Source organism: Monodelphis domestica, chromosome 1 (assembly GCF_027887165.1).
Source record: "Monodelphis domestica isolate mMonDom1 chromosome 1, mMonDom1.pri, whole genome shotgun sequence".
Classification (NCBI taxonomy): Eukaryota; Metazoa; Chordata; class Mammalia; order Didelphimorphia; family Didelphidae; genus Monodelphis; species Monodelphis domestica.
Window position 1 is genome coordinate 159,978,182 of NC_077227.1, and position 24,536 is coordinate 160,002,717.

A 24,536-nucleotide genomic window follows, 5' to 3' on the forward strand; every position below is an offset into this window, starting at 1 on the left:
TACTCCACGTGACAGCTGCCATGTTCCTCTGGGTCTTTCCATTTCAAACTAAATAACCTCCCTTCCTTTAAGGCCTTCTGGTAAAGCATAATCTCTCCTTTCTTCTTCTTGACTCAATTATCTCTGACCAGCTATGGGTTTATTTTTAAACATGCTAATTTATTATTTATTTATTTTAAGCATTCTTTTCTTTTTACATTTTAAGTTCCAAATTCCTTCACTTCCTCTCAACCCATCTCCCACTCACTGAGAGTGAGAAATATGATATGAATTATAGATGTGAAATCATGCAAAGCATATTTCCATATTAGACACTTTTTAAAGCAAGAAAAATAAAGAAAGTAAGAAAATTATCTTTCAATTTGCACTCAGAATTCATCAGTTCTCTTTCTGGAGGTGAATAACATCTTTTCATCAAAAGTCCTTTGTAGGGAAGCTAGGTGGCTCAGTGAATAAAGAGCCAGGCCCAGAGACGGGAGGTCCTGGATTCAAAACTGGATTGACACTTCCTATCTGTGTGACCCTGGGTGAGTCACTTAACCCCCATTGCCTAGCCCTTACCACTCTTCTTCCTTGGAACCAGTACTTGATCTAAGTATTGATTCTAAGAGAAGGTAAGGATTAAAAAAAAGTCTTTTGGAATTGTCTTGGATTCTTATTCTATAGATCAGGGTAGCCAAGTCTTTCACAGATGATCATCATTACAACATTGCTGTATTTGTGCACAATGACCTCCTAGTTCTTCTCAATTTCCTTTGCACCAGTTTATTTGGCCTTGCCATGCTTTTCTGAAACCGCCTCCCAATCCTCTTGTCATTTTTTATAGCACAATAGTACTGCATTGCCATTCCTTAGCGGGATGGGCTTATGCCGTGTCTCCTTTGGGAAGCCTTCTCTGGTCTCCTCCCAACTACAAGCAAGCCTGTTTAGAGGTTTCATAGCACACATACACACTCATCATAGCTTCCCTTGCATAACAGTTACCCTGTTTTATCCTGCCCTTTTGGACTGTAACCATGGAAAAATATTCTAAATTAATTAAATAAAAATTTCAATTAAAAAAAAGAGTTGGGCATGGCTGAAATGATTGGATAATAATAATAAAACCTTAGGCCTTATTACAGTGCCATGCACACAGGAGGGACCTGATAAATATTGGCTGACTTTTACTTTGGAACACAAATGAAGAAACAGCTAGGTGGTAAAGTAGATAGAGTGCAAGGCTTTGAGTTAGGAAGATTCATCTTCCTGAGTTCAAATCCAGACTCAGATGCTTACTAGCTGTGTGAACCACTTAAACCTATTTACCTTTTTTAAAAGAAGGAACATTGGGGGTAGCTGGGTGGCTCAGTGGAATGAAAACCAGGCCTGGAGATGAGATAAGAAGTCCTAGGTTCAAATCTGACCTCAGACACTTCTGTCACTTCCCAGCTGGGTGACCCTGGGCAAGTCACTTAACCCCCATTGCCTAGCTCTTACTGCTCTTCTGCCTTGGAACTAACACACAGTATTGGTTCTAAGACAGAAGGTAAGAGCTTAAAAAAATAAAAAAAGGAACATATATAATCTTTGCTATGAATAAAAGCTAAGCATTTATATAGCATTTTAAAGTTTGCAAAGCACTTCACAGATGTTACTCTTTTGGCCCTTACAATAACTCTCTGGGGTAGGTACTATTATCATAGATGAGGAAAATGAGGTTGTCAGAGGCTAAGTCATTTGCCTGGGGCCACACAGTTAGTAAAATGTCTGAGTAAGGATTTGAACACAGGTTCAAATGAGGTTTCAAACTGACTCTGGGCTTTATCCATTATACTCCCTAGCTGCCTCTGTTTTCTGTTTTAAATGAGCTACTCTCCTGTGTCTGGCTCTTCACCTACATGTATGTGGCAGGGAGAGAGAATGGGGGTCCTGGAAGCCCACACTAGCTGTCCTAATACTAGCTCCATCAGCTTGGCAAATTAATGAATCTCTCAGTCTCAGTTTTTTCATTTGTAAGATGAGAATAATATCTACAGGATCAAACACAGAATGTATGCCTAAAAGTATTAGATAAAGCCATTTAATCATTAAGGGATAAGTCTAGGTGGTTTCCTTAATTCTAGGTACACATGAACTGAAGATGTTTATTCCACGTCATGTTCTGCCCCACCATAGGAGCTTGGGGCCCCGGGACCATTTTGCCAAATGTGCTGGATATTTTACAGAGCAGAAACTGACCAACATCTCTCTATTGGAAAGCTGGATGGCTTGCCCTTAAGGGCCAATTCCCATTCCTCTAGATGAGTGAGCGTCTGACTTGTGGGGACCCCTTGCTAAGTCACAGTACCAGGAGCTAACTACCTCTTGCCCCGGGGAGTTTGGAGTGACAATTGGAATGAGAAAAATGTTGATTTTATTGGCAAGAAATCTTCTGGATTCAGTTATTTCTCACTTTCCTTTCTCCTAAAGTTTATAGACGTGAGACTGAGTGACACTAATAATATTGGATTCAGACAGACATATTGCAGGCAACGTCCTGGTTTCATTCCCAGTCCTGAGCCTCCTGCCTTCATCATAACAAGGGCTCCAAAGTGCAGGATGCAGGGAAGGAGAATGGGGAGGGACGCAGGGATCTGGGAAAGTCCCTTGCTGGGATGGCCTTAACCATCTCTTTATTCTTCCCTCCCTCACTTGAAAGTACCCACTGTTGGTCTTTTCAGGAAGAGGAAGAAGTGAGATGAGGAGAAGAAAGGGGGAGGAGAGGGAATATAAAGGAATAAGAGAGTAGAAAGGGGTGAAGAGAATGAGGAAAAAAAGAAATGAGAAGGGGTAAGTGAAGAGGAGGATGCTTTTGGCTTCTTAAACTAATGGGGAAAGGGAGCTGTGATTTAATAAAGTCAGGAAGAACTGAGTCAAAATGCTGCCTCAGAGTCTTATTAGCTGTGTGACCCTGAGTAAGTCATTTATCTTTTCTAAGCTTCATTTGTAAAAAGGGATAACAATTGCACCTACTTCCCAGGGTGGTTGTGAAGATCAAATGAGATAAAATATTCTACAAACTTTAAAATGCTACATAAATATTATTATAATATTAACATATTATAATATGATATATAATAAACTAATTTATATATAATAAATAACATCATAATATGTAATAATATAAATGATAGAAGAGATTAGGTTATGCAGAGGATGGAATGCTGGACCTGGAGTCAGGAAGAACTGAGTTTAAATGCTGCCTCAGTGGGACCCTCTGTCACCTCCTTCCTAGAGTTGTTGTAAGGATCAAATGAGGTAATATAAAATGTTTTCAAACTTTAAAATGCTATAGGGGGCAGTTGGGTGGCTCAGTGGATTAAGAGCTAAGACTAGAGACAAGAAGTCCTGGGTTCAAACCAAACATTTCCCAGCTGTGTGACCCTTGGCAAGTCACTTAACCCCTATTGCCTAGCCCTAGCCTTTCCTCTGATTTGAAACCAATATACAGTATTGATTTTAAGAGAGAAGATATGGGTTAAAAAATGCTATATAGGGAAAGCTGGATGTCCCAGTGAACAGAGTGCGAGGCCTGGAGAGGATTTAGATCTAGCTTCAGACACTTTCTAGCTATAGGACCCTGGATAAGACACTTAATCTCAATTGCCTTGCTTTTTCTGCTCTTCTGTCTTGGAACCAATACTTAGTATCAATTTTAAGACAGAAGGTAAAGGTTTAAAAATGCTACATAAATGCTATTATCGTTGTTATTGTATGTGGTCACATAATAGAAAAAGCTAGGTTGTGCAGTGGATAGAATGCTTGGTCTAGAGGCAGAAAGACCCGAGTTCAAATCCTGATCCAGATGTATACTAGCTGTGTGACCTTGGTAGAATCACTTAACCTCTGTCTGCCTCAGTTTCCTCATCTGTAAAATGGAGCTAATAATAGCACCTACCTCTCAGGGTTGTTGTGAGGATCAGATGAGATAAAGGCACATAGTATGCACTTAAAAATGCTTGTTTCCTTTTTTCTTAAAGCCGGATAAATCGTAGGATTTTGAGATGGAGAGTACTTCACAGAACATCTAGTCAGACATTCTTTCCTCCTCCCAGTTTTACAAATGAGAACAACATGAAGGACTAAAGAGATGAACTTACTTGCCCAAGGTTACCCACTTAGTAAGTAGGAGAGCCAGAATTCAAGTCCAAGGCTGCTAACTGGATATTGGAATTCTTTCCATTGGACCATTCCCACCCGAGTTGTAGAAATGTCATAAATAGACATTTATGGTGCATTTAGAGAAGAACAGCAGTTCCCAAATAATTTTCTCTTGAAGGAAGAAGGTGCCTGGGAGGCAGCTGTCTTTTAGTTATCTGAAGTTGCCTGGGATACATTAGGATGAATTTCTATATTGTGGGGTGGGATGGGGACAGGAGGTAGGAAAGAATAAGGACTGGGAACAGAGGGGGAAAAGAGAAACAAGAAGGAGATAGATCCTTTTAAAGAAAAAAACCCTTTACCTTCCATCATGGAATCAATATTGTATATTGATTCTAAGGTAGAAGAGTAGTAAGGCTAGGCAATGGGCCCAGGGTCACACAGCTAGGAAATGTCTGAAGGCAGATTTGAACCCAGGATCTCCTGTCTCCAGACCTGACTCTCTATCTACTGAGCCACCCAGCTACCTCAAGTTAGAGATGGGGGAAGTTAGATCATAGATTTGGAAACAATGATTTTGAGCTAGCTGGGTCTCTAATTCTAATCCTCTCGTCTGATAGATGAAAATGCTGGAGCTCAGAGAAGTCACCCAGGTAGCGGGCAGGAGAGGCGGTATTTGGAATTTAGGCCCTCTGATTACAGACCCAGTTCTGTTTCTGCTGGATCATAATGCTTCCCAGCTGAGTCCTGCCTTTTGTCCTTTTCTCTCGGTTCTGGTCTGGCCCCCCAGCCTCTGCAGTGGCAGGTTCCTTCATTGGGTCTGACTGCCAATGCTGGCCAGATATATAATAGCTTCTAGCTTAGCTGAAATGACAGTTGGTGCTCTGCCTTGGGAAAAATGCTGGTATCAGCAGCAGGTGGTCCAAGTCCACCTGTCAGCCCATCATTGGCCTGGGTACAGCTTCACACTCTGGCCCCATGTCCCTAAGCTGCTTTTTGCCAAAGGAGTGATTCTGGTGGGCCAGCAGCAGGGCAGGGAACAAGCACAGGTCTCCGTTTTCTGCCATAGTCCTTTGTGAATCCCCTGGATCGGTTCTGACTTCTGTCTCAGCCAAGGCATTTAGGAGCCCAGAGTCCCTGAGATCATCTCAACCCAAATAATCAAAAGCTTTCCCCAACCATTCAGCTACAAAACTACTGGCAAACACACAAATCACACCAGCTCTCTCTACACTTTTCAACGTAGAATTTGAGACCCTACCTAGGCATATTGCTCATTGCTTAACAGAAAGGAATCAGGAAGGCCTGAACCTGAATTACCCTCTAATTCCCTCTATTCTCAGCCCCGTCTTCTCAGTCAATCATGTCCTGCTTTCTTCTCTTCATTGTCTCTCCTATCCTGAATCTTCTTTTCTATCCCTCTCCAATCAATCATTCCTTCTCCTCTTTCCCTTTTTCTGGTCCAATCAATTTTCCTCTTTTCTCCAGTATATGGAGATGACTCTTTCTCCTCAATAGTTCTCTCTCAACCTTTTGTTTGATCATATATTTATTTATTTGAATAATTTCTTAATTTCCATATTGGTCATTTTTATAAGTGAATAATCTTATGAAACCAAAACCTCAAAAACATAAACCCAGATAAATAAATGAAAAATCATAAGCTTTCATCTGCATTCTGGCTCCAAGAGTTCTCCTCTGGAGGTGGACAGCATTCTTTGTCATAAGGCCCTCAGAATTGTCCTAGACCTTGTATTGCTGAGAGAAGCGAGTCTATCACATTTGATCATTCCATATTATTGCTGTTACTGTGGACAATGTCCTTCTGGTTCTGTTTATTTCACTTTGCATCAGTTGATCATTCACTGAAATCATTCCTTACAGCACAACAGTATTCTATCACGAACATGTACCACAATCTAGTCTGCCATCCCCCAATTAATGGACATCCCTTTAATTTCCAATTCTTTGCAGCTATAAATATTTATGAGATAATATTTGTAAAACTCTTTGGCACATGGGGAAGCTAGGGGACTCAGTGGGTAGAGAGCCAGGGTGGGAGATGGGGGGTGGGGTAGGGGTATCCTGGGATCAAATTTGACTTCAGACACTTCCTAGTTATGTGTCTCTGGACAAGTCACTTGATCCCAATTGTCCAGACTTTACTGCTCTTCAGTCTTGGAACCAATACTTAGTATTGATTCAAAGACAGAAGATAAGGGTTGAATAGCACTTAGTACAGTGCCTGGCACATAGTAAGTGTTTAATAAATGTTCATTTCTTTCCCTTCTCTGTCCCATTCTTTTTTCCCCTTCTCTTTATTGTCCAGCATCTTCTTTGTCCTCCATTCAATCTCTTTTCTTTTCTGTTTTTCTTTTTTCTCAATTTCTCTTTCTTATTCCCCAGAATATATGAATGACTTTGCCCTACACCCCCCCCCCTCACATATATATATATCTATATATCAGAAAAACTCCATTACAAACAAGGGAACTGATCTTACTTTTTTCCTTCATAGGATCATAGATTTAGGGTTGGAAGGGACCTCAGAAGTCATTGAGTCTAATCTCATTTTTACAGATAAAGAATCTGAGGTTCTTACTAGTCATCTAGCTATTAAATGCCTGGGATGAGATTTGAACCCAGGTCTTCCAGGATCCAAGTCAAAGACTCTGTTCTTTACATCATGGTGCCTTTCTGCCTCCTCCCTTTAGATTGCTTCAAGTGCCAAAGGGAATCCCTCCCAGAACCTCTTTGGAGGCTGTCTGGTTTCTCCTTACAGATGCCTGGCCCGTGGGGGAGTTGGGGAGATGGGGGTAGAAATGTTCCACTACGGTGGAGGCCCACTTTAACCTTCTAGGCTTTGGAGGCAAATTAGAAACTGGTGGGATTCAGGTTTGTTTTCTCTCAACACCAGGAGACTTCCTGCTCTAGGGGACCAAAGGCTCCGAAAGGCTCTTTACCAGGACTTCTGGGACATCAAATGATTTTGGAAAGCCAGTTTAATGATTCAAATGTAAATGAATTGGAGGCATGTGGATTAAATTTCCCTGAAAATACACAAGGGCTCAGAAACTCTGGTAGAGAGCACTCGGTGGGACAGGAATTGTTGTTGTTGTTAAAACCCCCCAAACATCAGGAAAGCTGTTCAAGATGTCTGAGGGCCCCAGTGCTCTGCCAGCTTCACCCATTCTGAATTCCGGAGGAGTGAGGGGGTTGGGGCTGTTAAGAAAGAGGTAGAGGAAGGGTCAACCAAAAGAAATGGAAGCAATACACATTCCTTTCTGGAGGCCCCCCAGCACTGGTAAGTAAGGCATGAAAGGTCCCTTTGGCGCCTTCATCCAGTGCTGTTTATATGGATTGCCCCTGAGCGCCTGGTGTACATTTAGAAATCTCAATGCATCCTCCCATTCAGGGTGGCTCATATGTGCCTAACTACATGGCATATTGCTCATTGCTTACCAGGAAGGAATCAAGAAGGCCTGAGTTATGATTATCTCTGGCACTTCTAGCTGTGTGTCCCAGCACCCTTTCAGCCTCAGTTTCTTCATCTGTAAAATGGGGATAATAAGAACACCTATTTCCTGGTTTTTTCTGAGGATCAAATGAAAATATATGTAAAGTAATTTCCAAATCTTAAAAAGCCATATATCAATTGTACTCATTATTAATATTAATCTACAAAATGGGGATTATAGAATCTTAGACCTATAGTTGGAAAGGATCTCAGATGCTGTCTGATCCATTTTATAGATAAGGAAACTGAGACCAAGAGAGATGAATAATAACTCTCACCATTTACTGATTAATGCCCAGAAATATTGTGAAGCTCAGAGAAGTTAAGATGTGTGAAACTGACTTCAAGAGCAAACAGAATGAGGAAGGGGTTGACTCCCTTTCAGAGGTGGTCTGCGAGCCTTCCTTGGCTTCCTCCCTTACAGTTTACTAATGCTTATATTATGGGGAGTGATCCTTCAGACCAAGGGGAAAGGAGTGGTTCTTGGGGGCTGGCCACAGGTCTCATCTACATAGATACACACACCACCCACAGATCGCATGGGAGAGGATGAAAGGTGCAAGAGGCAAAAACAGTGTGTTTGGCATCAGGGAACCTGGGTTTGACTACTGGCTTTGCTACTGCCCGCCTGGGTGACCTGAAGAAGAGCCTTCCTTTCCCTGAGCTCTAGTTCTCCAGCTTTGAACTAGGTCAGTGGCCCCCAGCTTTGGGCACAGAGCCCCAGAAAGGCTTGGAGTTCCTGCAAGGAATCCGCTAATCCATGTGACCCAAGCAGTGCCATTTTTATGATACAGTTTGCAATGAGAATATAGCTCCTCTTCTACCCCTGTGTGTGTGTGTGTGTGTGTGTGTGTGTGTGTGTGTAATTATAAAGCTTTGTGAGGTTAAAAAGGGTCATCTGTTGGCTCTAGAGTGGCAAGAGATCCTACAGTTTTCTAGTTTTTATGTCACAGACCTTTTGGCAATGTGGTGAAGCCTAGGAACCCCATCTTAGAATAATGTTTGTTTTTTTTAACCCTTTCCTTCTGTCTTAGAATCAATTTGTGTATTGGTTCCAAGGCAGAAGAACAGAAAGGGCTGGGCAAAGAGGGTTAAGTGACTTGCCCAAGGTCACACAGCTAGGAAATATCTGAAGTCAAATTTGAAACCAGGACTTCCAGTCTTTAGACCTGGCTTTTAATCTACTGAGTCACCCAGCTGCGCCCAGAATAATATTTATTTTTATTTTATTTTATTTTTTAAAATGTATTTTAAAGTACTTTTCCATGGCTACATGATTCATATTTTTTTCTCTCCTCCTTTCCCTCCCCTCTCCTGGAGCCAACAAGCAATTCCACTGGGTTATACATGTATTATCACTCAATCCCTATTTCCATATTATAGAATAATATTTTTAAGGCATAAAATAAAATACCTAGGATTATGGAAAGAACTAATAATATTGAAATAGTTATCAAAAAATTTAAAAAAAAATTCATCGCTCCTAGATCTAATCCATTTTATTGTTATTAATGAGGGTCTGAGGTTTAGAGAGTTGAAACCTAGGGTCACACAGAGCTGGTATTTGTACACAGGTCTTCTGAACCAAAGGGCAGCTGGGACGTGCAGTGGGTAGAGTTCTGGGTTTGAAGTCAGAAAGACTCATTTTTCTGAGTTCAAATCTGATCTCAGATACTTACTAGTTGTGTGCCCCTGGGCAAGTCACTTAATCCTGTTAACCTCAGTTTCCTCATCTGTCAAAAGAGCTGGAGAATGAAATAGCAAACCACTTCAGTGTCTCTGTCAAGAAAACCCCAAATAGGATCATGGTGGAACCACAACTTCTGATTCTACATTAGTTTCTTTTCCCATGACACAATTCTGGGCCCCCATATTGAAAGATTTGGAAACCACTGGATTTTAGATATTTTCTAATGTCTTTTTTTGGATTTAAATCCAGTAATTTCCCTATTAAATAGAGTGTGGTATTCTATTTAGCCAAGGTTAGGTCAGTGAGGTAGGTTTAGGGTTAGAATGATTTTCTCAGGGCTTCAAAATGCAAATAGCCCTGGAGAGGTTCTCACATTAAATCACTAAAAGCTAATGCTTTACTTTTCAGTTAATGCCTTAACAGGGATTCACAGGCAGATGAGAAAAAGGAACATAGAATAAATGATGGGGCTTTAGGGTAGGAAGTATCTGAGGTCACATTTGAACCCAGGACCTCACATCTCTAGGCCTGACTCTCTATCTATGGCTCCTTCTGATTACATTTTAATCTGGTTTGGTGGAATCAAGAGTGTTGTGGGCCTGTGGCTGCTCATTTAATAACTTTCCTCTAGACAACTCTCTAAGCCTGGAAGTTGCAGAGGATCACTCCCTCTAGAGGTAGCTTGGTGGTCCAGTGGATAGAGCTCTGGGCTTGAGTAAGGAAGACCTGAATTCAAATCTTGCCTCTGTGACCCTGGGTAAGTCACTTAACATCTATCTACCTCAGTTTCCTCAACTGTAAAATGAAGATTATAATAGCACCTACCCTCCAAGGTTATTGTAAGAATCAAATGAGATAATAATGGTAAGGTGCTCAGTACAGTGCTTGGCACATAGTAGATATTATATACATGCTTGTTTTCTTCCTTCTTTCTACCTAGGAATTTCCTCATGTTAGTCGACGAGCATTTATTACTCAAGAAACATTTATTGAGCATCTACTATGTACTAGGCACTGTTCTAGGTATTGGTTTCATGTTAGTAGAAATGCAGATTTAGTCCCTATACAGTTATCTTGGGTGCTCCCCAGGAAACAGGGTAGAACCAGGTGGAACAATATATATGTGGTTCTGCAACTCACTAACCCTGTGATTTTGGAAAAGTTTCATTTCCTGTTTAGTTTTAAGTTGCCTCAGCAAAATGAGAAGGTTGGGCGAGATGATTTCTCAGGTTTCTTCCAGGTTTAAATCTATTATTATAAGCCCTCTGCCATGAGCAGGACTTGCTGCTCTAACATTGCTCTCTAGTTACCTCTTTTCCCTTGGGTTTCATAATCTAATCCTTTCCCTGGCTTTTCTTCAAGTCCCAATTAACTGCCTACCTTCTCCAGGAAGCCTTTGCCAATCCTCCTTAATGGCAGCACTTCCCTTTGTTGATTATTCTTATTTATTCTGTATGTATATTGTTCATTCCTAGTTGTCTGCCCCATTAGACTGTAAGCTCTTTGAGAGCAGGCACTGTCTTTGTCCTTTTTTTGGTTCCTCAATCCTTAAAACACTGCGTGGTACATGATAGATGTTTAGTAAATGTTGAATTGATTAATCTCCTCAGGAAAAGTTAATCCTTTCCTGCCTTTCAAAGGGACAATCAGCTAAGCTGAAACTCATTATGCTAATGGTTGGTAATTAAAATAGAAAGTATGAAAAATGAAAGAAAATACACACAGACTTTTATAAAAATAATAAAAAGCAGGAGCAGGGCAGAGTAAGCAATAACTAAGACCAAATAAGAGGAAAACTGAGGAGAGTTAGGTAAAGAATCCTTCTGGAATTTTAGAGGGAGTAATTTCCAGAATTAAGATGAAGTACACTGCAGTTTATTTACTTAAATGTGAGTAGTTGAAAAGCAAGTCTAATTGTGTTTTTTAGAAAATCCTTATCTTTTCTCTTAGAATCAACACTAAGCATTGGTTCCAGGGCAGAAGATGGAAGGCTAGGCAGTTGGGGTTAAGTCACTTAGCCCAGGGTCACATAGATAAAAATTGTCAGGTGACATTTGAACCCAGGACCTCCTATCTGCAGACCTGGCTTTCTTTCCATTGAGTCACCTTGTTGTCCCTCTAATTGGTTTTAATGACATTTAATAACTAAATACTTAATACAATTAAGAACTGGAAAGACCTACATGAATTGATGCAGAATGAAGTAAGCAGAACCCGGAGAACATTGTGCACCGTGACTGAAATATTGTGGGAAGATCAAATGTAATTTGACTTTGCTACTAAAAGCAATGCAATGATCCAGGAAAATTCTGAGGGATTTAGGAGAAAGAACAATATCCACATCTAGAGAAAGAACTGTGGGAGTAGAAATCCAGAAGAAAACATATGATTTTCACTTGTTTATATGGGTATGTGATTTGGGGTTTTGATTTTAAAAACTTACTTTATTACAAAGATGAATAATATGGAAATAGGATTTGAGTGATTACACACACACACACACAGTGAAATTGCTTGTCAACTCTGGGAGGGGGGAGAGAAGAGGTGAGGGAGACAAGAATCATATAACCATGGGAGAAAAAATAAACTAAAAATGGGAAAAAATAGTTAAAACATTCAACTACCATCCAGCTTCTCTGCTTCTATTCAGGTGCTAGTGAGCAGAGCTAGAAGTTATTCGGTTGCAAATACATGACTAACTGCAAATTTATGTTCTCTAATTTTAACTGGGTTCTCACTGCAGCAAGGCAATCCTTTTACTTCTCCCTCACTGAACTTACCACAGTGACTTTCAGACCTTCCCTTCCCTCTGAAAGCCTCTCACTCCCTTTCCACATTATCTCAACTGAGAACTTTGCCGGATAATTGAGATAATATTGAGATAATAGAAACCATTTGTTGTGAGCTTTCATTTCACCCCTTCTCTATAACTCATATACTAAAAAACACCCACTCCCAATGTCCCTCCTCTAATCCTAATTCATTCTGGTCTCCAATTAAGAAATGTACCTTCTCTCCAAAAGCCAACCTTTCTACAGGTACCCTCTATCCCATTACCTTTCTCCTCCTGCATAATGCTTCCACAATCATTACCTCTAACTCTAATTTTCAGTCTCTTCTTTTGACCTAAGAGATGCCTGACATAAGTGGCTCCATCTTGAATTTGCACATGTAATGCATGTGCGAAGGAAATAATTTATGTAGATCAGATAATCACATGCTTTTGACAAGTATGTCTGGTTGTCTTAGTTAAATACTATTTGCACTGGGCAGGATGGCCAGACCTGGCTTATCAAGAGCTATTTAATAAATACTTTGATAGTACCTTGAAGAGTAACACATATATTGGCATAAACTACCTTGGCCATGGATTATGTTAGCTAAAAGTCAACCAGTCACATCCCTTTCTACACAAACTCAGGCTGCATTGTTGCTTAGAATAATAAGCATCATTCCAAGGTAGAAGAGTGGTAAGGGCTAGGCAACTGAAGTTAAGTGACTTGCCCAGGATCATGTAGCTAGTAAGTATCTGACTGTTGTCACTTCTGATCATGGCTGAATGGTCCAAAGCTGGGGAGGCAGAGTCTAAGACTCCAGTACAGAGGAACTAGGAAAATCCAAATAGGTAATCATGTGAGATTTGAGAAGAAATTACACTGTACATTATGCAGACAGAGAAAGGAGGCTACTGAAAACTTAAAGCAACCCAAGAGCATTTATGGATGAGACTGGGAGGATAACAAATAGGCAAAGATTGGAACAAATCTGCTGACTTCTTTAGCTACTCTTTTCATTCAAGAATGACAGTGGAATTACATTAACATTTCAGTCCCCAGGAGCAGCACAGAAGAAAATGAGGTTAGTAAAAGCAGTTGGACCAGAGCAAAGAAATTCATGCTAGATTTAGAATGCACATTTCAAGATCCTTGAGAAAAGGGAGGATATTGAATGATTGGGGGGGGGAGCACAAATGGAATTATGTTCACCTCCCCCAAAGCAATTATGAGGATACCAGATTCTGACTCACATTCTTATTTTTTTCACTTCTATAAAATAATATACAATTCTTTTTTGAGAATGCTCTACACAGATATTTGGGGTATCCTTGATTAAAATAGCTAAAGGAAATCAATAAGATCTTGGAAACCATTTTCTCTAGCTCAGGTTTTCACAGTCACAGAGTTATTTGAAATATTTACAGTTTCAAAGATCTCCTTTTATTTTCTACTTGCTTATTTGAAAAAAAAAAGCATTTGACTCAATAGAGCTAGAAGGCTCTTTTTCCAATAATACATGTTTCATGAACTTAAGATCATACATGATTATTGAGAGATGTAACAACCAAAGGATAGCTCACTTCAAAGATGCTTTGATTATTAATATCAAGTAAGGCATTACACATGGAAATACTTGCCAAGGTGTTAACCTTTGTTATGATGGATTGTCTATGCAGAATTCAAATGGTAGAAAGATTTTTCTATAGATGGTAAGATTATTCAAGTGCTCTCATTTGAGGATTATATTGTACTGACTGCAGGAACTTATTAACAAAATCCATGAAGGCAACAATCCATAAAGGAAAAACCAAATGAGTGAAGAATGTCTATTTCCCAAACTATCCTGTATAGCTGGATGGGCAATCTATAGTATCGTTATATTATTACGCCTATCTTGGATTTGTTATATTTTACTCCCTACAAACTTAAGAGGAGCCTATGGGTAGGTTTGGTTAGGTTTAGAATCAGCAGGATTGAATATGGCGGGTAAGAGAGAGTGCATTTAGAATGACACCTAGGTTGCAAGACTGGATAACTAGAAGAATGGGGGTATGCTTGAAAATAATTGGAAAGACAGGAAGGAGGGAGGATTTGGGGGAAAAGATAATGAGTTCAGTTTTGGACATATTAAGCTTAAGATTTCTGTGGTACATCTTAGTGAGAGATATGTAATAGGGATGGAGATGTGAGACTAAATGTAAGGAGAATGGTGAGGTCTGGGTAAGGTCCAAGAATCATCTCTGTGGAGATGATAATTGAATCCATAGTAGCTAATGAAATCACCAAATAAAATGGCATAAGGGAGGAGAGGAGACCCAGGACAGAGTCTTGGGGGACAGCCACAAGTAAGTGGAGCGGTCTGGATAAAAATCCAGTGAAGGACACAGAGGAGTGGTCAGACAAAAAGAAGAACCAGAAAAGAGTAGTGTCATGAAAACCTAGAGAGGAGAGTATCAACAAGAACAGGGTGATTAGTAGTGTCAAAGGCTATAGCGAAGTCAAGGAAGGATAAGAGTTGAGAAAAGGCCATTAGATTTGTCATTTGAGAGTTAGTGGTGGGGGCAGCAAAGTGGCTCAGAGGATAGAGAGCCAGGCCTAATGACAGAAGGTCCTGGGTTCAAATCTTATCTCAGGCAACTTTAGGCAAATCACTTAAGCCCTATTGCCTAGCTTTTACCACTCTTCTGTCTTGGAACTGATACACAGCATTGATTCTAAGACAGAAGGGGAGAGCTATATTTTTTGTTTTGTTTTGTTTTAAAGAGTTATTTTGGAGGGTGCAATTTTGGTTTAATGATGAGGTTATAAGCCAGACTGCAGAGAGTTAAGATGTGAGTGAGCTGAAGGGAAGTGAAGGCACCTATGATGGCTTTCTCAAGAATTTTAGTTATGAAAGGGAGGAGAGATATAGATTGAGAGAGGGTTTAGACAGATTACATGAGGGATTTTTGAGGATGGGAGAGACTTGGACATCTTTGTAGGTAGTAGAAAAGCAGCTAGGAGGCAGAGAAAGATTGAAGATAATTGAGAGAGTGGGGATAATGGAAAGAGTAATCTGCTGGGGAAGTTAGGATGGAATGGGATCACTTATTTAGGTAGAAGGCTTTGCTTTCACAAGGAGGACTATTTTTTTAAACCCTTACCTTTCGTCTTGGAATCAATACTGTGTATTGGTTCCAAGGCAGAAGAGTGGTAAGGGCTACGCAATAGGGGTCAAGTGACTTGCTCAGCCTCACACAGATAGGAAATGTCCAAGGCCAGATTTGAACACAGGACCTCCCATCTCTGGGCCTGGCTCTCAATCCACTGAGCCATCCAGCTGTCCCTGAGAAGGACTATTTTTTAATGTGAGATGAAATGAAGAAAGAAATGTTGGAGGAAGGTATCCAAATGATGAAGATGGGGAGGAAGGGAGAAGAGGGAACTCAAGGAGAATGGCTTTAATTTTTTTCATTGAAATATGAAGCAAAATTCTCAGCTAAGAGGGGGAATGGGAATCATGGGAGTTTTGAGGAGGGATTAAAAACAAACTTTAGAAAAGCCATTGTGGTAAATGTGATAATGAATCAATTAGGGAAGTATAAAAGGAATGTCTTGCAGTAATGAGGGCAAAGTTGAGATTATGTAGCATAAATTTGTAGTGGATGAAGTCAGAATAGTTTTGTGATTTTCTTGAATAAGAATGAAAGTAGCAGATGGCATGGGGTAATTCAGTGCTGGGGCTTGGTAGGACAAGATTGGGGATTAGTAAAAAAGGGAAGAGTACTTGAGGAAAGAGGATAATAGTAGAGTGAACTGGTTCACCAAGGGGCTGAAAAGGGAAAGGAAAAAGAGTGCAAATTACTGGATGACCTAGAAAAGAACTAAGGTATGGAGAGATTGGAGGTCATGAAGGAAAGGTAGAATATTTGGGCCAGCTAAGTGGCTCAGTGGATTGAGAGCCAAGCCTAGAGATGAGAATATCCTGAGTTCAAATCTGGCCTTAGTCATGTCCTAGCTGTGTGACCCTGGGCAAGTCATTTCACTCCAATAGCCTAGCTCTTACCATTCTTTTGCCTTGAACTAATATACAATATTGATTCTCAGGCAGAAGGTAAGTTTTGTTTTGTTTTTTAAAGATAGAATAACAAAAGATTGTCATCAGATAATTTCAGAGTTTAAAATGAGAAAGTTGTTCATTTGTGTGTGATGGCAAGATCAAGTATACAGCTATCTGTGTCTATAGTTGAGGTGGAGTAGAAGATTTGGTCATGAGAAATGAGTAAGCTGAGGATTGGGGAGGGTAGGAGTTTCAATAGTAGTAGTGGTAGTCTCTCGGTGACCGAGAATGACAATTGTCTTTGTGCATTATCATCTATTGATGTACCCTCATGTGGCTTTGGAGTCCAAAGGCTGAGGCGCAGAGTCTGTGGCACACGGGGCATGGAACGCCAGTTGTTATGGGAGGTGCGGCTGTGGCCTGGTGTCGGCGTTCACACGCAGCGGCAAGACGTTGACGTCGCTCATCTTCAAAGGTGGTGGCGGCATGGTTAATGTGGGTTCGCCAGCTGCTTCTGTCAGAGGCAGCGAATTCTAGTTGCTTTGGTGTCATGCCAGCCCACTTCCAGTTGGACTTTAGCTGATCCTTGAATCTTTTCTTTGGTCGGTCTTGTTTCCTGAGTCCAGCTGACAGCTCACCATAGAATACCTGTCTTGGTATTCTCTGTGGGTCCATGCGGATGACATGTCCAGACCATCGTAGCTGGGTCTTGAGGACCATGACTTCGATGCTGGTGGAGTTGGCTCTGTCGAGGACTTCCTGGTTGGTGATTCGGTCCTGCCATCAGATCCTCATGATTGACCGGAGGGAGCGTTGGTGGAATTGCTCCAGCTGTTTCATGTACTTCTGGTACAGTGTCCATGTCTCGCAACCGTACAGGAGCGAGCTGAGGACCACTGCGTTGTGCACTTTGAGCTTCATCGCAGTGCTTACACCTCTGTGTTGGAGGACTTTGCAGCACAGCCGCCCGAGTGCCTGGCTGGCCTTTTGGATCCTGGCATTGATCTCGTGGTCTAGGGACCCATCGTTGGCGATGGTGCTGCCCAGGTACTTGAAAGTGTTGACCTTAGAAAGCTGCTGCTGCTGTCGATTGTTATGCACGGCTGGTTAGTTGGCATCCCTGGTGCAGGTTGGAACAGCACCTCTGTTTTGCTGAGGCTGATAGTCAGGCCAAACAGTTTCCCCTAGTATGAGGGCAGGAGTTAGGTTGGAAAGATTCAGAGCCAGGCAGTGAACTTATTATGGAAGGAAGAAGGTCATCGAGACCAATAAATAACAAAAGCTTGATTAGGTGATAAATATGGATTGTTTGTGCCTCTAAGAAGGAGAGATGGAGAATCCAGAAGTGAAGAGCATGTAGTACTTACTTCTGACTCTACCAACAGTGAATTAGGGGAATGAGTGAAAGGTCAGCCAGTGCTCTAAGGTTGGCCAGGGAAGCTATCATGAGGAGGGAGACAGGTCTTGGTCAGTACCAGATCACTGAAGCAGTGAGAAAGGAAAAGGTTTAAGATAAAGGCAAGTTTGTTGCCAAGAGAACAGGCGTTTTATTCTATTTTGAAAAATTTATTTAATTAGTCAATTTAGAACATTATTCCTTGGTTACAAAAATTATATTCTTTCCCTCCCCTCCCCTCCCTTTCCATAGCTAATGTGCAATTCCACATGTGTCCTTGATCAGAACCTGTTTCCATGTTGTTGATGTTTGCACTAGTATGTTCATTTAGAGTCTACATCCCCAACCATATCCCCTCAACCCATGTATTCAAGCAGTTGTTTTTCTTCTGTGTTTCTACTCCCAGAGTTCTTCCTCTGGATGTGGATAGCGTATTTCTCATAAGTCCTTCAGAATTGTCCTGGATCATTGCATTGCTGCTAGTAGAGAAGTCCATTACCTTCAATTGTACCACAGTGTATCAGTCTCTGTGTACAATGTTCTCCTGGTTCTGCTCCTCTTGCTCTGCATCACTTCCTGGAGGTTGTTCCAGTCTCCATGGAATTCCTCCACTTTATTATTCCTTTGAGCACAATAGTATTCCATCACCAACATATACCACAATTTGTTCAGCCATTCCCCAATTGAAGGGCATCCCCTCATTTTCTAATTTTTTGCCACCTCAAAGAGCACAGCTATGAATATTCTTGCACATGTATTTTTCCTTATTATCTCTTTGGGGTAGAAACCCAGCAGGGCTGTGACTGGATCAAAGGGCAGACAGTCTTTTAGTGCCCTTTGGGAGAACAGGCATTTTAGAGAACAAAGTGGAAAGGGGCGAGGACATCTTGAGTGGAATGTGTATGTAGGGAAGGCTAAGAGAGATCGATATCTTGGAGTGGGCATCAGGCTATTGGAACAGGATTTGTACAGTGGAAGCCAGAGGTTCAGAATCACTGGGATGGGGAGGATGTGATGAGAGTGACAGTGTACTAATCATTGAGAAATGAATGTAGACTGGTTATCATTGTCCTCAGGGAAGCAGACAGGAGGTAGGGCAGGCTAGGTACTAATAGTGGGCATTACTGATGCTTTTCTGCCCCTTGGGTTTGATCCTTTATGAAAAAAATAATTTAAGAAAGGCTGTTCTGGGCATGAAAATAGGCCTGGGTTCATTTGCCCAAGCTCTAAATGAAATCAGTCAGAGGGTATAATGAAAATCAGACCTTGTGCTAAAAAAAAAAAAATTATATCCACAGTATTTTTTTTCTGAGACTTTAGGTTTTGGGGGTGGGGGTAGGGAATAGAATTCAATATGCTTTTTATAGGCAGAGATGCTGGGATTCCTTGAACCTGGCCAGAAGGGAAATGGGGAAAGGAGGTCCTGAGGTCCATAAGGAAAAGTGAGGTCATGGGGGAACATAACTAGATTCATGCTGACTTAAGCAGACAGAAGAGAGTTTGGTTGGGCTCAAAGATGTCCAGAAAGTGCTGTGTCTGCCTGAAGCACCCTATGTGCTACAATCATCTTTTTGTTTGTTCTCAGCCTGCAAATAATCCCCTTCAGCCAGAGCGGCAACATCTGGCTGGAGCCTGCTTTCTGGCCCTAGCCCTTTCTCATAATGTTTCCAGCTGCAGCGGCTCAGGGAGCCCAGGGAATTGGTCCTAGTATTTAAGTCCTATTTATCCCTCAAGATAGCTCAAGTCCCACCTCTTCCATGAAGCCTTCTCAGATTCCTCTGTAACTGTGTAATAGAAGCTCCTTGAGGGCAGGGGTTGTTTCATCTTGCCTTTGCATTCTTAGTGCCTGCCATATAGCAGCTGCTTGTTTTTCAGCTGTTGGCCTTCTGTCTGTCTCTTCAGTGACCTTACTTGGGGTTTTCTTGACAAAGATTCTAGAATGGTTTGCCATTTCCTTCTCCAGTTCATTTTACAGATGAAGAAACAGAGGCAAAAAGGGTTAAGTGACTTGCTTAGCTGCCTAGAAGCTGCTTAATAAATGTTTATCGCTTTATTGATTTCTTCCTTCTCTGGCTTATAGCACCTTTAGGCTGTCCCACACCCCTTAGAGCCCAACTATACAGTGCTTTATATTATTCTTTCATCTTCTTTATGTTATTTTTGTTTATCTTACTGGTCCAGGAGTTCCATAAAAGTAGCATTATGTCTCCTACACCTTTGCACTCTGAACAGTGACTTAGCTAAACTGAACTGCATTTGGGAAAATGAAATTCAACCTTTTGGGGCAGCTAGGTAGCTCAGTGGATAGAGTCAGTCTCGGGTCCAAATTTGGCCTTAAACACTTCCTAGCTGTATGAATCTGGGCTCTTAACCCCACTTGCCAAGCCCTCCCTACTCTTCTGCATTGAGCCGATACTTAGTATCTTAGTATACTTAATAGAAGTAATAGAAATATATAAATAATAAAGATACTATCTTAGCATTTAGTATCAGTTCTAAGGGTTAAAATTTAGCCAACATTTATTAAACAAATCACATACAAGGTAGTGCTGGGTCAGAGAAGATATTCAAGGATTAAATTCGAGAATCCCACTCCAGTGAAACTTACAACCTAATAAAAGTAATTATATAAATATATATCATACATATATAATAAAGATACTTAATGTCTTAGTACTTAGGATCAGTTCTAAGACAGAAGGGAAGGGTTAAAAATTTAGCCAACATTTATTAAACGAATCACATACAAGGTAGTGCTGGGTGGTAGAAGATTTATAAGGTTTAATTCTGAGAACTCGGCACCCATGAAATTTACAATCTAATAGGAAGACACAACACCTACCCAGAGAAGTTGACACAAGATGGAACATGATCACTGAATAATAGATTAAGATCTTGGAAGGGACCACAGAGACCATTTAGTCCAATTCTTTCATTCAGTAGATGATGGGTGAGGGTTGGAGAGCTTAAGTAGCTTACTCAAAATCACTGGGTAGTACGTGTCAGAGGTAGATTTGAACCTAGGGTGTTAATCTCCAAATCAGCACTGGAAGTACTCATTTAAGTAATAGAAGTAAAGAATGATGTGAGGGCCGAAAGGAAAGGATAATACAGACTGGGGAAAGGGGGAATTGGGAAAATCTATGGGGTGGAGATGGTAACACTTGAAGTGAACTTCAAAGAAGCAAGAATTCTAAGGATGTTCAAGCATTTGAGCAATTGAGACTGAAGGGGAAAGTATGTGTGGATGATAGCTAGTCATCCACTCTGTTTAGGGTGTAGAGGAGTGAAATAATATTATGCAATATGGTCAAAAGATAGAGTGGACCCTAAATCCTAGGGAGATGGGTAATAAGGAGCCATGGAAGGAATCTGAGCAGAGGAGTGATATGACCAGGTCTTTACATCATGGCAGTTAACTGAGTATGGGGCATAAAAGATGGATTAGAGAGCAGACTGTCCACTTACCACTTCTTTCCACTGATCTCATGTTGTTGCACAGTGTAGCCAAAAAAGGCTTCTTTGGAGCCTGGGATGATCCGGGGCCTCTTGGTGTCCATGTTGAAGGTATCACTGAACCCTGCAGTAGAGAGAGAAGATAGAATAGTTATCCCCATATGGAGTAAGGGAGAGAGAGCAGGAATACAATAGAGATTGAAAGAGAAAGATCCTTATATCTTAGGGTAGCATATTTAAGGAGAGGTCCCTTGGGACCCCCCAGTCTGATAAGAAAGATGCTATATCACTGACCCTCAGAAACTTTCAGACTTCTCATAATGATTGACAGGACATGAACACCTGAAAGATGTAAATTCCAGAGGAACAGGGGCTCTGATAGGTGAGTTTTCACCTTATCTTGCCCAGAACCAAGTTTCTATACCACTTTCTGTTCATTTCACTTCTTTTTAATTAAAAAAAAATTAAACTCTTACCTTCTGCTTTAGAATCAATACTGTTTGGTATTGGTTCCAAGGCAGACTAGTAACTGCTAGTAAGGCCTAGGCAATGGGCATCATATGACTTGCCCAGGGTCTAACAGTTGAGAAATGTCCGAGGTCACATTTGAACCCAGGACCCCCCATCTCTAGGCCTGGCTCTCAATCCACTGAGACACCTAGCTTCCCCCTTCCTGTTCTTTTCTAAATTCTACCATTTTGAATCTCTTCTGCTCTCCTACTTTCTAGTCCCCCTCTATGTATTTTCTTTCCCCCATCAGAATGTAAAATTATAAGCTTGCTGAGGGCAGGGGCTATCTTAGTTTCCTGTATTTGTATTCCCAGGGCTTAGCACGATGCCTGGCCCATGGTAATTTTTTGACAGATATTTTTCATTCATTCATTCATTCATTCATTCATTCATTCATTCATTCATTCATTCAAGGTCACTGCTATTATTTCTGATCCTCTAGGAACACCATCTTGTGAGGTAGCAGTCATAAGCTGGGGCTTCAAAATCATGGGATCCCTATAGAGCCTTTTCTCTCTTGAGTCCTGAAGCGTCCAAGATTTTGAGCCCAGCTGCTAAGAACACAATTGCTCAACACTGGTTCTCAAATGAAGAACTTCTCCTTCCTATTCAAACCTATTCCTTTTATCTATCCTTTCCCCTTCTTCATTCTTTCCACCCCTTCTTTACCTTCTTTCTTATCCCCTTTATTCTACTTTTACAATTGTTTTTCTTTTGTTTACCTGTCTCAGTATGATACAGGGGAAAGAGTTCTACATTTAGTCAGAGGATCTAGGTTTAAATATAAGACTTGCCACATGCTGCCTGGGCAAGGCTTTGGTCCTCTGGTTTGTTAATCTGTAAAATGAGGGAGTTGCTCCCCACCTCTCCCTTTCCCTCTCTTCCTTCTTTTTTTCAGAAAAATAGTTCACATGACTTGCAAGTATCTGAGGCCAGATTTGAACTCAGGTTTTCCTGACTTAAGGTATGGAGCTCTATCCACTATACCACCTAGTTGCCCCTATATAGTCCCTTTCAAATCTAAATCTATGATCCTATAGTTATCTTTTCACTCTTCATTTCCCTTTTCTAACTTCTCTTTCTATTATTGTTCTTTGCCTTCCATTTCTCTCTTTCCTTTTCCCATCTCTTTTCTCATTCATTTCTCTTTTATTTCTCTCCCTACCCCCTCCCAAATGGTATTCCCAGTCCCCAGAAGAGCCTGAGAGCTGAGTTCCAACCTCAAGACCCAAACTTGGATCATCATAGGGCTGTGAGGCATACTGACTGGGATGTCCTCATTATGAACTATTTTGAAAAACGTTGTTTAGGCTTCTTCATGCACAGCTGTTCAGCTGAGGAAGGAAAGGCAAAGAAGTGAAAAAGTCATTTAACCCTTCTCTTCTCAATTATTTTCCTCTTTGCATTTGTCTTTCTTGACTTATCTGCAGCATTTGGTACTGCTGACCAGCATCTCCTCCTGGATAAACTTTCTTCTTTGGATTTTTTGGCACTGCTTTCTGTCTGACCACTTCTCCATCTCCTTGCCTGAATCATCATCTGTATCCTGTCTTCTATCTGTGAACAGATTCCAAAACTCTGTTCTCAACCCTCTTCCCTTTTCCTTCTATATTCTCACTTGGTGATCTCAACAGTTCCCATGGGTTCAATTTTTCATCTCTATGTAGATGACTCTCAGATCTTTAAATACAGCCCTAGCTTCTCTCCCGAGTTTTAGTCCCACATCATCATCTGCCTATGGGGCATTTCAAACTAGATGTCTCATAGGCATCTTAAACTCTACATATCCAAAACATCTAGGTTTCCCTGTCCTCTCTGCCCCCCAAATCTACCTTTCTTCTGAACTTTCCCATTTTTGTTGAGGGGATCGACATCCTTCCAGTTATCTAGGTTTGCAACCTTGGCATCACCCTTAATCCTTACTTTTCCTCACTTCATGTATCCAGAGAGTCTTTAAGTCTGGATGATTCTATGTTAACAATATCTCTCTTATCTGTCCCTTTCTCTCTACTCAAATGGCTCCTGCCTTGGTTCAAATCCTCATCACTTCTAGTCTGGACTATTGCAATATTTTAATTAATTGAACCCCCGCCCAAACCACCTCTAGTCTCTCCATACTCAAATTTATCCTCCAGATAGCTATGAAAGTGATTTTCCTACAGTACAAATCTGACTAGGACAGTGATGGTGAACCTATGGCATGCATGCCAGAAAGGGCACTTGGAGCTCTCTTTGTGGGCACACCTGCAGTTGCCTGCCGGAGTTTGTTACTAGAAAACCAGTGGGACTCAAGGAGGCGCTATTCCCCTCCCCTTCTCCATGCACCTGAGGATATTCCTTACTTCACCTGTCCCTCTGCCCAGCAGCCAATGGGAGTGCTTCCTCCTTTTCCTGTCTGGGGTAAGGTACTGGGTGGGGGGTGGGGGTAGGGGCTCACATGCTGCATGAGGGTGCAGCACTGACTGCAGCCTATTGAGTCTATGGTGAAGGTGATTCCCATGGTGGGGTTGGAGAGGAGCTAGGTTTGAGGAGATCATAGCTCACAGCATGGCACATAGCTGGAGGGGAGCAGAGTAATGGGGCCAATCTCCTCCCCCTCTCCAGGTGCACCTTTCATCATCTGCCCCTCTGCCCAGCAGCCCATTGGAAGTGTTTCCTCCCCTCTCCTCTCTAGGTTGGAGAGGGCAAAGAGGGGGAACTAGGCTAGGAGAGTCAGACATAGCACTAGAGATGGGGACGGGGCCTGGCACCCCATCTCTAAAGTTCACCAATACTGGACTAGGGCATTCCCTTACTCAGTAAACATCAGTGGTTCCCAACTGCTTATAGGATCAAATATAAATTCATCTATTTGGGATTTAAAGTCCTTCACAACCTAGATCCAACCTACCTTTTCCAGTTTTATTGTGAATTGCTTCCCTTCCTGTACTCTTAGGACTAGTCAAACTGCCCTTCTTGTTAATTCCTCTTATATGACACGTTCTTATTTCTGTGTCTTTACATAAACTATTTCCCCATGCCTGGAATCC

The 24,536-nt window shown here is 41.3% G+C and overlaps 1 protein-coding gene across 1 annotated transcript in view; it reads right to left on the reverse strand.

Moving 5' to 3' along the window:
• The window catches only part of ITGA11 (integrin subunit alpha 11), a 229,054-nt gene that overhangs the window by 149,824 nt on the left and 54,694 nt on the right, over positions 1–24,536 (reverse strand). The window contains exon 2 of the mRNA XM_007479623.3: positions 21,010–21,121. Coding sequence (XP_007479685.1) covers positions 21,010–21,121 — 112 coding nt within the window. The remainder of the gene's footprint in view (positions 1–21,009; positions 21,122–24,536) is intronic.